This window comes from Rhinolophus hipposideros (assembly GCF_964194185.1).
Source record: "Rhinolophus hipposideros genome assembly, chromosome: 16".
Taxonomy (NCBI): Eukaryota; Metazoa; Chordata; class Mammalia; order Chiroptera; family Rhinolophidae; genus Rhinolophus; species Rhinolophus hipposideros.
In genome coordinates this window covers 39,979,475-39,994,987 of record NC_138062.1, presented here as the reverse complement: position 1 = coordinate 39,994,987, position 15,513 = coordinate 39,979,475, and the positions used below count along the sequence as shown (strand labels likewise).

Sequence of the window (15,513 nt, the reverse complement as noted above, 5' to 3'; positions counted from 1 at the left end):
CGTGACCCTGTTTACTGTCTGTGTTTCGGCAACTGCTCCATGGATATGCTCACCTGTGTGTCACTCTGCCTTCTTTTCAGGTCCTGTGTGTTTGGTTCACAGGACCAAACTGTGGCCCAGTGCCCACAAAACTGCAGGGACTTAGAAACGTTTGTTGAATACAATGAATGCTGTTTTGGAAAAAATGAGTATTTTTCTTTCATAGCAAAATAATATTGTGGAAAACTTGGAAGAATACAGAAAACACAACTTAGAACCTTTATTAACATGTCGATCATGAGACAAATCACACGTGTGCTTTGTGTCTCCGCCATGCGTGCAGGCCTGTCAGTGGTCTGTAGGTTTGTGGGTGTCCCTGTGGACAGTCCTTCCAGGCTTCCTAAGGGGCCCCGACCCCTCAGCTTCCTCTAACTCCTAAACACACCCTTCTGCATCTATCCTGTTCCTGAGGAGGGCCCTGAGAACGACCCTTCATTGAGGACCTTCTCAGGCTTGGGGCTGATAAAGTGTAAGGCTTTGCAACATAACCATGAGATAGCTGTGGTCTTCTCCATCTCCAGATGTGGGACCAGGCCTCCAAGAGGCTGGCGGATGTTACACAACTGGCAACACAACGAGGCCACACAACTGGCAAACAGCTCCAACTGTCTGGAGGCACCAAGGCCTCAGTTCTCTACCTGGGGCCTTCAGGCCTGTCCAACTTAAGTACCTATCCCCTGCAAGGTGCTACTCAGAGGACCAGGGGCTCACGAATGAAAACTCAAATGGGTCTCAGGAACGGGCGGTGCAGTCACATCCACCAGTCCATGGACTCTTTGGGGCAGGCCCTGACGATGACCAGACAGTGGGGCAGCCCCTTACACAGGGTCCTCTCAGCCTCCTGCCCTTCCCACCCCAGCCCCTGCAGCTCCAGGACCTTGAGCTTGGGCATGGTAAGGCAGGAGGAGATGATTTCCGCTGGGGAAGGCATTTCTGGGGTGATGAGTGGGCCCAGCAGGCACAGGTTCTCCAGGGACGGCATTCCCTCCAGGACTGACAGGCCAGGGGCAGAGAGCCCCCTCACAGATAGCCGGATCTTCCGCACATCTCGGAGGTGGCGGCTGACGGCCCGGAGGGTGCTGTCGGCTGATAGGGTGCAGCCCAGCACCTCCAGCCTCTGCAGGTAGGTCAGCTCCCGCAGGCTCGCATCTAGCCCTGTCTCGGTCACGCGGTAGGTGCCACCCAGCACCAGCGATCGCAGGGCACGGAAGCGCGTCAGGCCCTGCAGATGCTCGTCCCGGAAGGCGGGGACGCGGTCCAGCACGATGCACTCAAGCTGGGGCAGCACAGTGGGGTCCTGCCCCTTGAGGAGCCAGGCCATGGAAATCTCACAGCTGTGCAGCTCCAGAATCCTCAGGGTGGAGGGCAGGCTGGAGATGGGCACCGTGCTCAGGTCGGCCACGTGCAGGCAGAGGCGCTTCAGGTTGGGGCACTTCTGGCCCAGGGCCCTCATCAGGGCTGGGGACAGCTGCGGGGCCTGGGAGCCTGAGAACAGGAAGCCGCCCAGCCGCAGGGAATGGAGTCCGGATGCCATGTATCTACGAAGGAGGTGCCACATGACTTTAGGCTGCATCTGTAAGAGCCAGAGATAGGGGTGACCAGGTGAGAGAAACAGGGGCTCTTCCAAGGTCCCCACCTGCCTGGAGACAGACAAGCCCCAGCTGGGGTTCTGTTGCTTCCCTGGAATTTTGTTCTTCCACCGCCAGCCTCACTCCACCAGACAGCTCCCCAGGGTAACAAGATGATTCAACCCCTCCATTTTGACTTCTAGATTTGAACAGAAGCAATGAGGGAAAGAGAAGATCATAACAGATCTGTCTTTAGCAACAGAGGGGCTTCTCATTAGCTTCTGGAGTAAGAAAGAAAAGCAACCCACCGCGATTTTTATCCACCCTCCCTTTTGTTCTTGTCTTTTTTTTTTTATACCTTTCTTAATGACCACCTCAGAAATAAGTAAAGCAAAATAAAACTGAAAAAGGCTAACACTGCCTGGAATAAATTAGATTTAGGTGAAAAAAAGAAATTGCAGCCACAGCTACAAAAATTAACTCAGGAAAGTCAGACTTTGTAGAAAACAAACAAAATATAACTAACTGAAAGCACGGTGCATGCATTTCACTGCGTGTACATTTTACCTAAAAAATAAAGAAAAAAAATGCATAGTATAAATTTTGTTGACATCTTCCTGGCCAAATTAAAACCTGCAATTTTGTACTCTGGGGAAGGCACTCACTAGAAATACTGGCCACTAAAAAGTAACGCACAAGGGTAGAAGCCATGCTTGTCAAAATTAAGATGGCTACAAAGCCAGTGGATGAATCAACTTTTACTTGTAAAAGGACAAACCCTTTATATTTCAGAATAACAAATATTGGCTAGGATGAGGAGAAGCTCTTCTTGAGCCCTGCTGGTGGAAATTGGTCTGGCTACTTTGGAATGCAATCTGGTGGTTTCTATTAAAATTTAATATATACTAACACCTGTTTTGTTTTGTTTTTTAATACAGATGTTTGTGTTTCTGCATGCAGAGAGTACCTCTAGAAAATGGGAAATGGGAAAATGGGAGCATTTGCTGGGGGAAAGAACAGGGTGCCTTGGGTGACAGAGTACAGGGGGCAGGGAGAGACCTTCCTTTTCACCTTTGACTGCTTTGCATATGTTTAATCCTTTGTACAGTATGTATTATTTTCAAAAACTAATTCTTTAGTTTGTTTTAATGCATACATTGCTTGAACTAATAATACCTTTCTGGGAATTTACCCTAGAAAAATAGTGGTTTCTAGCAGCATTGTTCTAACAGTAAAAACTAGGAAAAAAACTGAATGTCCTTTGATAATAACAGCCACGTAGGTAGCAACTAAGAACAAAGTAGATCTAAAGATACTAACATATGTAACTCAAGACGAGCAGTAAAGAGTGGCAAAATGATACCTTATAGGTAAAAGAAAAAAGAAACAACACTATATATTTTACATGGGTACAATTATCCCAATCATAATGGATAACATTTATTGAACACCTATTGTTTGCCAGGTGCAGGGCTGAGCATTGAACTAGAAAGTTCACACCTGGTCCTGCAGCAGGTGTCTGGAAAAATGTCTTGGCCAGAATCTTGTTGCAAGAGAGAGAGCGCTGAGATTGAACACAGCCTGAGTTCAAAAACCAATCTTGCTCTTGTAACTAACTACTGTACTTTCCTTCCCTGTAGAGGCACAAGGGTATAAACTATAAACATATAAATATATATACATATATACAGTCATAGGATGTAAATTACATCATAGGGAATATAGTTAATGGAATTGTAACAGCTATACACCATGTCAGAAGGGTAGTAGACTTGGGGGGGGGGGTTACCACTCTGTGAGGGGTGTAAATGTCTAATCATTATGTTGTTTTATACACCTGAAACTAATATAATAAAAAAAAGCAAAACGTCAAAAAAGTAGCATTAGCTAAACTTCAGACACACATTAACAATACCGTATGTTGCTTATGGGCACACACATAGGAAGTGAATAAAAACATCAAAGGAGGGCTACAATTCCATTTTGTAACAGTGTTTACCTCTGAGGAGAGTTTCAAAAAGTGCAATAAATGTATCTGTAAAATTTGCAAGTTGCCATAAAATTTGTATGTGTGTTTCACAGGATTTGCGGCAAATAAGGCCAAAGGTTAAAATAGGTTAAATCTAGGTGGTGAGTACATGTTTGTGATTTGAAACCATGTTATCCTCTATACAGTTCTATATATTTGAAATAGTTCATAACAAAAACAAAAAAAAATAAAATACAAATGGTAGAAAATGGAAAAGCTTTGGCTGCACTACTCAAGAGAATTAATTCTGGAAATAAGCTGACTATGGAAAATGATTTCCCCACGAAAACTCATCAATAATAAGTGATTATCTAATCATCAGCCAGCATATATTATGTTTGCTATGTATATCCCAGACACTAAGCCCATTCCTTGCACAATCTCGGTTATCTTCATTTTGGAGACGGGGAAACTGAGGCGGGAGGTGGCAGAGTAGCAGGTAAGTGACAGGACCAGGACGCGCCCCGGACTGCCTGGTTCGGAATCCAGGGTGGAGGTCCGGCCACCTGACAGGGCCCGGGCCGGCCCGGTCGGCCCCACTTACCTTGTAGAGTGTCAGGTCGACGTGTCGCCACAGCCACCGGTCGTTCACCAGCCTCTTCCAACGGTGACAGACCCTGAGGAAGGAGACCCGCCGTTAAAGCAACCCCGACCCCGCCGAGACCGGATCCGCCTCTCCAAGGGCGGCCTGAGTGCGGTTGGGGAGCGAAGGGTCAAGCGGGGGGCGCACCGGGAGAGGCGGATCCGGTCCCGGACCGGGAGGTAAGAGAAGATCTCCAATAGGACCGAGTCCGGCAGGTCTGTGCAAGTTGCCATGATCCCGCCGACGTGCTTTTCACTTCCGGCTACATGAGGTCTGGGACGCGGCCGGGGGGCGCTCCAGGGGGCAGAGGTAGTGGCAGCGTCGGCAGGGCGGTGGCCACGGCCTCCGGAAGCGGGCCGAGAGTTTCAGCTTTACTGTTGCAGGAAGGTGGTTGAGTCCCTGCTAGACCAGCCGGAGCTGTGAATGCCGCGCCTAAGTCGTGCCTTTGAATTTGGACAAGCTCGGAAGGCGTGGCTGGGCCGGTGACGAGCTCGAAGGCGGGGCTAGAAGACCCAGTTCGAGGCGTGGCTGGGCCGGTGACGAGCTCGAAGGCGGGGCTAGAAGACCCAGTTCGAGGCGTGGCTGGGGCGGTGACCGCGGGGCAGGACTGTGACGGGGCTTAGGGGGCCAGAGCTGGGGACCAAGGCGGAGCCCGGAAGGCAGAGCCGAGGTGACAGGCGCCCTGAGGGCGGGGTTGGGGGAGGGACCACGAACGGGGGACGTGCCGGAGAGCTTGGCTTCTACTTTTTAGTGCTTAATACTTTTTGATGCATATGCACGAGGATATATTTATAGAAGTGAAATAACTTGTTAAAGGGCGTGTTGAATTTTTCGTTTTGATTGATAGTGCCAAATTGTTCGTCACAGAGGCTGTGTTGACACTTCCACCAAATGTCACTCACTTTTAAAACAGCAATTCATAAGGGTAGCGAAATATATTGAAACATTCCCTTATTTCAAGTTGCTGCCAGATTTGTTACCACAAACAATATTGGGGCATTCTTTTATATATCAGGGCAAATTTCTTTTTACTAAATATCCGCTCTTATCCTGTAATGACCCTTACAAGTCCCCCAAGGCACTTTACCTCATCCCTAGTTTAGAGTGTCTTATGTACCCCAATGCCCCTTGCCATCGCTGTACTACTTGGTCATGTGGGGTCTGTGCTCTCTCAGGTATGTGGGGTTCCCAGATATATGAAAATTCTGACAATTAAGTTCACGAACTTGTTGAAACAATGTTGCTAACCATTTTTTGGAATTAGAGTGATTATTATTAACTGGACAAACAGTTAACCAAGTTTACTATATGGAAGTGCTGAAAAGGCTGCGTGAAAAAGTTAGACGACCTGAACTTTTCACCAACAATTAATTCATGGCTCTTGCATCACGACAATGCACCAGCTCACATGGCACTGTCTGTGAGGGAGTTTTTAGCCAGTGAACAAAGAACTGTATTGGAACACCCTCCCTACTCACCTGATCTGGCCCCCAGTGACTTCTTTCTTTACTCAGAGATAAAGGAGATAGTGAAAGGAAGACATTTTGATGACATTCAGGACATGAAAGGTAATACGATGACAGCTCTGATGGCCATTCCAGAAAGAGTTCCAAAATTGCTTTGAAGGGTGGACTAGGCACTGGCATCAGTGCATAGCTTCCCAAAGGGAGTACTTCAAAGGTGACCGTAGTGATATTCAGTTATGAGGTATGGAGCACTTTTTCTAAGATGAGTTCCCGAACTTAATTGTCAGATGTCATATGTATGTCTTAAATTTGGTTATTTTCTCTTGCTAATCTGTCTCATGTCTATTTGATTATTAGACCAGCAAAAAGAACCTTGAAAGTAGAAGAAAGTTTCTTCCTCCCTCATAGTATTTAGGTGTATGCATACATACACCTCCTACGTTTTTATTTCTACAGGATAAATAACCAGGCTCAGAGGACACATGAAGTTTACTTTTGAATAGGTTTTGCTAAATCACACCAAGAGCCTACAATGGTGTTTTTAATAAACACATGCAAAAGCAGGAATTGGAGATGTTGAAAATTGTTTTAAAAAGAAATACAAGACTCATTAAGATGTATACAATAAATGTGTGCAATTTTTGTATATAAATTATATTACAATAAAGGTAAACAATGGATCTATATGCTCACATTTATCCATAAATAACAAAAAAAGTAAAACACTATGGTTTTCACATATCAGATTAAGAGAGGAAGCAGCCAGCAAATACTACCCTGGCCTTGGGGTAGGAAACAGACCCTCTCAACCACTGCACGTGGGGCATAACTGAGGCAAGTTCTTTGAAGGCACTTTGACAATATCAGATTGCAGCCTTTCTTGGGCCCAACAATCCCATTTCTAGGACCTCAGCTTGTCAAAAAGAATGAGGTAGGTCATTCTGTGCTGCTTGGAACAATCTATAGGATATTGTTCACTTTAAAAAAACAAAGTGTAGAGAACAGTATATATAGTTTGATCTCACTGAATTTATATGTATGTGTGTGTGTGTATTATATGCACACACACACACACACATCCAATAAAATGAATACACAATTTATTATGTGTTTCACTGTATACGTAAAGGCCTATATAAAAACTAAGTTGTTTGCTTCTGTCCTTTGCCATAACAAAATATTGTATGTTACTTGAAACTACAAGGTCCCTATCTCTATTGAAACATGTCATTAATATCTGGTTTTATCATTTTCTTGGGAAGTTCAGTATCACATGTTTGAAGATGCAGAGACTATCTTTAGAAAATGGAAACTTTTAAGGGCAGTTGTTCCTGGGGAGCGGACTGTTGTCGAGAGGGTAAGCAGACTTTGTGTGCTGCATATATACTTTTGTACTGCTTGACTTTTTACCATGTGCAAGTATTACCTTAAAAAACATAAATTCTAAATGTTTATTAGTAAATCAAACGTTTAACATTTTTCCTCAATCAAGAGCACCGAACAAATGCTTCCTGCTCTGGCAGCCATCTTTCCACCGTGGAAGGAAAGATCAAAGGAATTGCGCAGAGGTCAAGTCACTTGCCAGGGCCACATGCCCAGATCTTTCTGATGCCAGCACATGGCCCTCTACCACAGTGCTCTACAGTCTGTCGGTCGTGATTCCCTCTGGAAAGCCCACGCCATCATGCAGAGGCAATGCTCCCTGGCTCCCAGCACTTGGGCTTCCCCTTCAAAGCACCTGTCCCAATGTATTGCAACGACCTCTTCACTTGTCTTCTTTACTTGTCTTCCCTCTTCTATCAGAACTCTGGGGTGGCAGGTCAGCCGTAGTCACTGCTGTATCTCCAAGGCCTGCTGACAGGCTGAAATGTTGGGGAAAGCAACTCCCTCCAAACCTAAGATGATTTTCCTCTAGTGAACCCAGAACCCAGGTATCCCTGCCTTTGGCACAGTTACAGTGGGTTCCTAAGAACCATCTCCTGCCCCGTCTGCAGAGTGGAGGGAAGGGATCCCCACATCCAAGCTCTTTACTCTGGGTCAGAAACCCAGGAAACAAGGGTGGGAAGGGGGCCTGTCCAGCTTGTTCCTTGGGTCCTGACCCAGAACTCTCCCTCCTGAGAAGTACCTACCTCCCCCAGAAGGAGCAGCTCTGACAACAGATCTTACTACCACCCAGAGATGGGGATGTGGCTGCCCTGGCCCTCAGTGGGCAGTCACTAAGTCCCTTTATAGGAAGCCCCAAGTTATAATTACCACGATGTGGGGAGGCGTCACTAAAGTGAGATGTCCTGTCTCCTGAGGCCTCTCCCCCTCTCACCTGGGTCCAGGGTAAGGAGTCTGCGCAGCATTGGCAGTCTAGTTCCAGGACTTCCCTTTGCCCCACCCCATCTCCGCCTCAGGATGGCTTTGCCCAACTGGAGCTGGCAGCCCCTCACCCCCTACCCCTGCTCATGGAGACCAGACTTTATTTTCCTCCTCTTTCAGCAGCACTCCCCACCCCTTTCCAAACTACCCCAGCCTATAACTCAGCACTGTGATCCTGTGCTTGAGCTATCTTTGAATCACCGAGGAATTAGAACTTATAAAGAAATAAACAAATAACATTTACTCCCCTCTCTCCCCAATTACATACGTTCATTGTAGATAATCTGGGGAAACACCAAAAAGCACCAAATAGGAAAATAATCCTCAACAAGTCCACCGTCTTGTGGTAAGCACCATCAACACCTTGTGTGACCCTGTATTTCCATGTGAATGCAAACACATGCTCCTTCCAAATTTCCTGGGCACATCAGTGCCCTCAGCTCACCCTTGACCTTCCCATCTCCCCTCTTGCTGCATCTGTTCTTCCGCAGACAGACTCTTAGGGGACTGTCAGGGGCTGGTCCAGGACCTGTCCTTGGGGTGGGAATTACTATCCCCTTTCCACAGATGAGGAACAATGAACAGGGCTCACTTAAGGCAAAGATAAACCTTTTACCAAAAAAAGTCATACGCCTGGGGCATGACTACTCACCATAAGCTGCCCAGTTAGGAATTTATGATCAGATCACCCTGTTATTTTCCGTGGCGCCCCTTTTCATCCACAGAACTTAGGGAAGGTGCCCCTCTGTCCCGCCAGCCCTGGGGAACCACACCAGCAGTCCAGGGGCTGCCAGGCAAGGCTGAGAGCTCCCACAAAGTGCACACACCACACTCACCCCCCGCCCAGGGCTCCAACGACCTTTCCTGAAGACACAGACCTGGGAGATTTTTGCACGTGTGCTGTTTCCACCTTCCTCCTCGGTGTTGCAGGTTCGCGACCAACGCAGTCCAAAGGTCCGTGGACTCCATTCTAACAAGTGCCGATACAGAGGTCAGGATCAGGCAGCTCCTCCGCTTATTAACCCCAGGTGGCCCGAGGGGGCAGAAGCAACTGCCAGAGGGGCGGGGTGCGCAAAACGCTTCCGAGACCCAACCCTGAGTGAAGGCAAGACGTTGGCCGGGATGACTGCAGGACTCGACCTGGCTCCCCGTAGCCCTGTTGGTGCAGAAAGAGGCTTCGTGGGGCTCAGGAACGGGAGGTCACACCCGTCTCCGAGGTCCCCCAGGTCCCTATGGAGTCCCCACCAACTGACGGTGTCTCCCCACAGCGAGGTGCGCGCCGGCCCCTGACCTGGGACTCTCCCTCCACGCCCCTTCCCCTGTCCTTGCGAACCGACCCCAAGTGTCCCCCTGCCCAGGATCGGACCCCAAAGCCGCGCCTAGGACCCTCACGCCCACGCCAGGTCCCGGACACTGCAGAACTCGGCCGGATGTTGATGGGCACGAGGAGGGGCGGGCGCTGCCGGCCGCGCACTTCCGCTTCCGGCTCTCAGCGCAGACTCGGCTCCCGCTTCTGCGCTCCCGCGGGGAGGTTGTGGCGTCGGCAGGTTCTCGGCGTTTCGAGGTGAGGGGCCCAGGTGGGGCGCTCCGGGGTCGGGCAGCGCTGATGGGACCCGCCCGTCTGCGTCCGCCGGCCTGCGAGGAGCGACGTGAAGGGAGGCGGCGCGGCTGCCTGGAGCCGCCGCCCGGGACGAGAACTGGGGCCCCGGAGGATTCGGGTCTGGGGGGTTTGGGGAGTGGACAGACGTCTCAGTGACCGGAGGTCTCGGGGTCTGGGAGACCCTTGACCTCCTGACTCTGCTGCCTCCCAACCCCCGCCCCGTGTAGCTCCCGACAGGATGATCGAGGTGGTTTGCAACGACCGTCTGGGGAAGAAGGTCCGCGTGAAGTGCAAGTATCCACGGGCGGCCGGGAGGCAGTGGTCCGGGGGGAGCTTGGCATGAGGCGTCTCAGTGTGTGTTTCACGGTGATTTTAGTGAAAGGCGGGAGGGGGGCCGCGTGGGGGCCTGGCCGAGCGCCTTCAGCTCTGCAGCGCCGTCCTCCCCGTGCCATTTTCCTTAACCCCTCTGCTCCCAGCACCGATGACACCATCGGGGACCTTAAGAAGCTCATCGCAGCCCAAACTGGTACCCGTTGGAACAAGATCGTGCTAAAGAAGTGGTGAGTGCAGTGGCGGAGCTGGGGGCCGGCCCGTCGGGCGGGGGGAGTGCTGCAGGCAGCCCTTCGCTGGGGCAGCTTGCCTCCCGGCCCCGCCTGAAAGGTTTCTGCCCCCCAGGTACACGATTTTTAAGGACCACGTTTCTCTGGGGGACTGTATCCTTTGTGGGATTTCTTGAGGGAGGATCTCCATGCCCATCTTAATACTGAGTCTGAGGTTAGGCACATGAGGTGCTTAACTTAGTATGTGGTAAGCATTTAGAAAGTGGGAGTCACGTAATTAGTTTGTTGGGGAAGGAGGGTGGTGGAATGGTGAAGTATCTTGAGGTTTAGAAGACACTGTAAGGTCAAAATGCTTATTACTGAGCTCCACCTAACGTGGGCAGGAGGTCAGGGTGGAGGGAGACCCCGGTGTGTCTGTTGTGCCAAAGCAGCATGAGCTTTTTTTTTATAGTTTTGAGCCTGTCCAGATCAAAATGACAGAGTCCACAATGGCCTCCTTGGCCCTCAGCGGGGCGCTCAGCACCGTGATCCAGCTTGAGAGATGAGAGGGGTGGGGATGGAGCCCACAGTGATTCCTTAACACCTTTCCTTCAGATGAAATCCACGATGGGATGAACCTGGAGCTGTATTACCAATAGATCAGAATTCCTTCCCCCTGTCCTGCCCTCCCCTCCCGTCACCCCCTACTTCTCCCACCCTCATCCCCCACACTGGTATGGATGCTTGTTTTTAAAAAGTCATGTTAATAAAAACTTAGAAGCAGCTTCATTGTTGTCATCTTTAAGTGAGGGCTATCTACCGAGGGGAGGTTGATATCTGGTTGTCACTATACTCTCAGTACCCAGCTACTCAGTAAGAGCCCAGGGTTGACGGGATCAGTGAGGGAAGAGGAAGCGAGTAGATTGGGAGCCTGTGTAGAAGCCCAAACCTCTGGGGCTTGCCATGGGTCTCGGAAGGGCAAGAGATCCTGGGATTATTGTCATCCTAATAGACCAAGGAGCCTCTGGATAGGGACAGTACAAATAGTTAGGAATACAGGTTCTGGATTCAGACAAACTGGATGGAATCCCAGCTCTGATACCAACAGCGACCTAGGCAAGTTGCTTACCCTCCCTCAGCCTTCATTTCTTTTTCCAAACTGGAACTGATAGTGTTTATTAACATGTCGTGAAGTAGAGATGAGATAAAACATGGTTAAACATCTACAGTTCCTGGCGCTTATGAAATCCTAGTGGACAGAGGAAGACAGTGTGGTATAGGCTGAAATTTGACTGATCTTACGTAGTACTGGGATTTGGGGAAGTCAGCTTCTCTGATCCAGAATTTTCCCCTCGAGAAAGGGATACCATGATGGCTTACATCTCAGTGAGGTAATGCAGTTAAAATAACACGATGTCTGAGAACTAGTGCTATTAGGTGTCTCCAGCCTTCTCCCATGTGTGAGTAGACAGGACGCCAAACACCCCATCTCTGTCCCCCTAGCCACAGATCCTGGGGTTAACCTTGGCCCTGTCCTTTCCCAGAGCCACATTCTGGAGCCCTTCTCAAGAGCTTCACCCACAACCTGGCTCCATCCCTTCTCTCCTCTCTTGTATTGACCTGCCCTGTCCTCAGTTCATAAACAGTCGAGTGTAGTCCACTGACCCTTCCCTTTCCCCCAAAGTCCCCCCAGCCTTCTGCCTTCCCTTCACTACCAAGGGTTTTTTGTTGTTGTTTATTTGTTTCTTACTACCACCAAGCTTCTTGGGAGCTACACCTGCCAGCTGTCTGGGGGCTGCTGGCCTGTAGCCCATTGAGAATGGTCTCTCTTTGGTCTCCCATTAGTCACCTCCCTACCTGTCTGTTGGCTTCCCTCCTGTCCCTAGGACTCCACTTCCTCCTGACATGTCAGACATGTCTGTTTCCTGATACCCTGGCCCTTACTGCATTTACAGCTCAATCTCTCCCCTTACTGTCTGTTAAAAAAACAAACCCAACAACTTTTTTTTTTTAACTACACGACTGACTTGACAAGGTAATCCCTTATTAATTTCAAATCAGCCTAGAAAAGTGCATGCTAAAAGTAAAACCCCTTTCCTCACCCAATTCTCTCTGCTGAGGTCAGACCTTTTCTAATGTATTTTTATAAACTTCAGTTTAGTTTTTAAAAGATGACTATGTTAATATCTGGTTCCTAAATAACTTTCTCCAATAAAAGGAACTAGGACTTCTTGGAAAAGTGATTGGTTCCAGAGCCAGGGCAGGGAAAATACAAGCTAAGCGTGGAGCATCTTGTGGTGTCAGGAAGTAGGAAGTGCTCAAATAAAAAGGATGGAAATGTGGAAAGGGCACAGTAGCCAGCCTATGAAAGAGCTCCTAGTAACCAAATTTGGAACAACTTGAGCAACAAAATAACGATAGTATTGGACTATAACCCAAAGAATAAATATCCTTGAGCCCATGGTCATATCAATAAATAACTGAATATATAAATAAATGGGGGAGAAGGGGCAACTCGTCATTACAAAAGGATTTCAATTAATAAATGTAGAAGATTCGAGGGAAATAAGAAATCATCCACCATTGGCATACCATAGTAATAATTGTTGTAGGCAAGATGCACCGATAAATGCTAAAATCGGTGGGTAAAAGTTTAAGCAGAAGTAGGATATTTGCACACTCTCAAAGTATCTCCTCAAAAGTATTTATTCATTACAATAGTAACTTTAGAAACAGCCTAAACCAAGTGATCAAAGTTACTATTGCCAAGTGTGGCAGGCAGCCTCTAAGATGGCCCCTAACGATCCCCCCATCCTGATATTCACATCCTTGTGTAATCCCTTCCTCTTGAGTATAGGCTAGACCTCGCTTCTAAGAAATAGGACATGGCAAAAGTGGTGAACTATCACTTCGGAGATAAGGTTGCAAAGAGACTGCATTCTATCTTGCTTGCTCACTTGCTCATTGATGAAAGCCACCTGCCATGTTTTGGAGAGGCCGCCAGCCAATAGCCAGTGAGGAACTGTGGTCCTTAGTACATCTTGTTAGCAACTGAATCCTGCCAGCAGCCATGTGAGCAAGCTTGGAAATGGATCCTGCCCCAGTCAAGCCTTCAGATTAGACCACGGCTACCCCTGCTGACACCAGCTAAACTGCCTGGATTCCCGACACATAGAAACTGAGAAAATAAAATGTTAATCCCCTAAATTGTGGGGTAATCTGGTATGCAGCAATAGATACCCTAATGTAACCAGGAATACACTGCAACACCATCAATCACCTGGTATGATGCACTGAGAAGGGCACGATGACTCTGGGTTATCCTTCCCAATAACCTCAATCTAATCATGAGAAAATACTGACAAACCCCACCGTGACAAAACAGAATGAAGGTCAGTTCTACTCTTCAAAAGTATCAAGGTCGTGCAAAACAAGGAAAGACCTAAAAATTGTCACTACTGGAGGAGACGAAGGAGACATGACAATGTGGATTCAAGTCTAGTTAATAGTATTATACCAATGTTGATTTCCTAGTTTTGATAATTACTCTATGGCAGTTTCTCAGCTTCGGCACTGTTGGCATTTGGGGCTGGATAATTCTTTGTTGTGGCAGCTGTGCATTGTAGGATGTTTAACAGCATCCTTGGCCTTTACCCATTAAATGCCAGTAGCATTTCTCTCCGACTTGTGACACCCAAAAATGTCTTAAGACATTACTGAATGTTCCCTGGGGAACAAAACCATCCCTGGTTGAGAACATGTTCTGTTACTATGTACAATGCTAATATAAGGGAAATCTGGGTGAAGGGCATATGAAACTATATTCTATACTAAGTCTAACATTTTTCAAAAAGGATTATGCTAACGTGCTTGAAAAAAAAATGAAAATCGTATTAAAATCTAAGTTGCTCATTTCTTCATCTGCATCACGTGGCAGTCATTATCATATTTGAATGAATCCAGAAATTCTCTATGACATAAACCTATAGTTTTTACACAGTTCAATTAATAATACATACTCTACATACTGATACTGTTCAGTAGCTTGCTTTTTATCTTTGATATCTTTCTATTAACGATGTCATTCTTTTAAAGCAATTTTATTTGTTGATTTTTGTTATGCTTTTCTATGTACTATTAATTGCTATGCTGTACTATGATTTGCTTTTTTTTCTCCCAGCAAACACATTCTTGCTATGTATATAGGCCAGGCACTGTTTGAGTGCTTTATATAAATTAACTCATTTGATCTTTACATCAAAGGTATATATGAGATATATTTTCTTTCTTATCCTCATTTTGCAGATGGGAAAGCTGAACAGCAGAGGTTAAGTAATTTCTTCAAGGTCATAGTAAATGGTAGAGCCAGGCTTCAAACAAGTAATCCGGCTCGAGTGCTCTTTGCCTTCTACCGCATCCTGTCTCTCTACTTTCTCGTGAACATGTTTCCCTGTGTTTTATGTCACTGCGCCTCTTTCTAAGTCAAATGAGGGTCAGTGCTATAGATGAACTGTAATTGAACTCTTCCCTGTTGGAAATCTTTGACTTCTGTAGCTATCTCCAGCCCTGGGTCCCCCACCACCTCCTCAGTGCCCCATGGGTGCCACAGACTCCATTTTAAATAGAATCAAACTGAACTCATCCTCCTCCCACGCTTGCCCCATTCTGTGTCCCTCTCTGAGTGGCAATGCCATCACCCACCAGTCACCAGGATAGAGGCAAGAGGCTTTGGAGGGAATAAGTGAAGTAAGTAGGTTCCAAAAAAAGTAGAAGGTGTTTGGGTCAGTGGTAGAGGGAAAGGGTTAGACTTGCACACAAAAATCAAAGGGGGTGGGTTAGTTTGGGACATCTGGAGGAAAGAGATGGGAAGAGGGAGGATGGAGGAGCCAAATTTAGGGCTCTGGTGCTTAGCTGCTCATCACCAAGGCAACTGCGTTGCTGTGGCAACAGCAAAGCCAGCATCTCATCTCCCAAGTACCTCGTCAGCTACCGTTACCTCCACGCCAGCCAGCCACTTCCGTATAGGGGGCTGCGGCCCTCCGGAAACGGCTGAGGAAGGCGAGCGCTGCTGCTGCAGTAGCCAATCGGATGGGCTCTGTGGCGAAGGACGCAAAGGAGGAGTTGGGACTTCTTTGAAGCTCGCCAAAGGGCTCTGGGAGGCGGGAGTATCTCCCTTCCCCGCCACTTACGGGACCAGGGGAGGAAGAGGAAGGGGGCGGGGTCGGGTGAGGCCGACTAGGGGCCGGGGCCGGGACCCAGGTAAACGTGGGGAGGATCCGCCCACTGTCGCTTCTGTGCAATAGGAAGCCAGCAGTCCAGTCCGGA

General features: G+C 48.0%; 2 protein-coding genes across 4 annotated transcripts; one reads left to right on the top strand and one right to left on the bottom strand.

The window, feature by feature from the left end:
* Positions 1–235: 235 nt before the first annotated feature.
* Positions 236–9,495, bottom strand: FBXL12 (F-box and leucine rich repeat protein 12). 3 transcript variants are annotated; one of them, XM_081076304.1, is made up of 4 exons: positions 9,416–9,495; positions 8,928–9,205; positions 4,181–4,253; positions 236–1,612 (listed from the first exon to the last, which is right to left on the bottom strand). In XM_081076304.1, the coding sequence occupies exon 4, from the start codon at positions 1,610–1,612 to the stop codon at positions 791–793; it is 822 nt and encodes a 273-aa protein (XP_080932430.1). In that variant the 5' UTR covers positions 4,181–4,253; positions 8,928–9,205; positions 9,416–9,495; the 3' UTR covers positions 236–790. The 3 variants fall into 3 exon arrangements, with proteins under 3 accessions (XP_080932430.1, XP_080932431.1, XP_080932429.1); XM_081076305.1 differs by lacking the exons at positions 8,928–9,205; positions 9,416–9,495 and adding an exon at positions 4,393–4,691 and having other exon boundaries at positions 4,181–4,309; XM_081076303.1 differs by lacking the exons at positions 8,928–9,205; positions 9,416–9,495 and adding an exon at positions 4,367–4,682.
* Positions 9,496–9,523: 28 nt separating this feature from the next.
* UBL5 (ubiquitin like 5) lies at positions 9,524–10,973 on the top strand. The gene is made up of 5 exons (XM_081076306.1): positions 9,524–9,613; positions 9,877–9,943; positions 10,126–10,209; positions 10,325–10,362; positions 10,804–10,973. Exons 2-5 carry the CDS (start codon positions 9,888–9,890, stop codon positions 10,845–10,847), a joined length of 222 nt encoding a protein of 73 aa, XP_080932432.1. The 5' UTR covers positions 9,524–9,613; positions 9,877–9,887; the 3' UTR covers positions 10,848–10,973.
* The last annotated feature ends 4,540 nt before the right edge of the window (positions 10,974–15,513 follow it).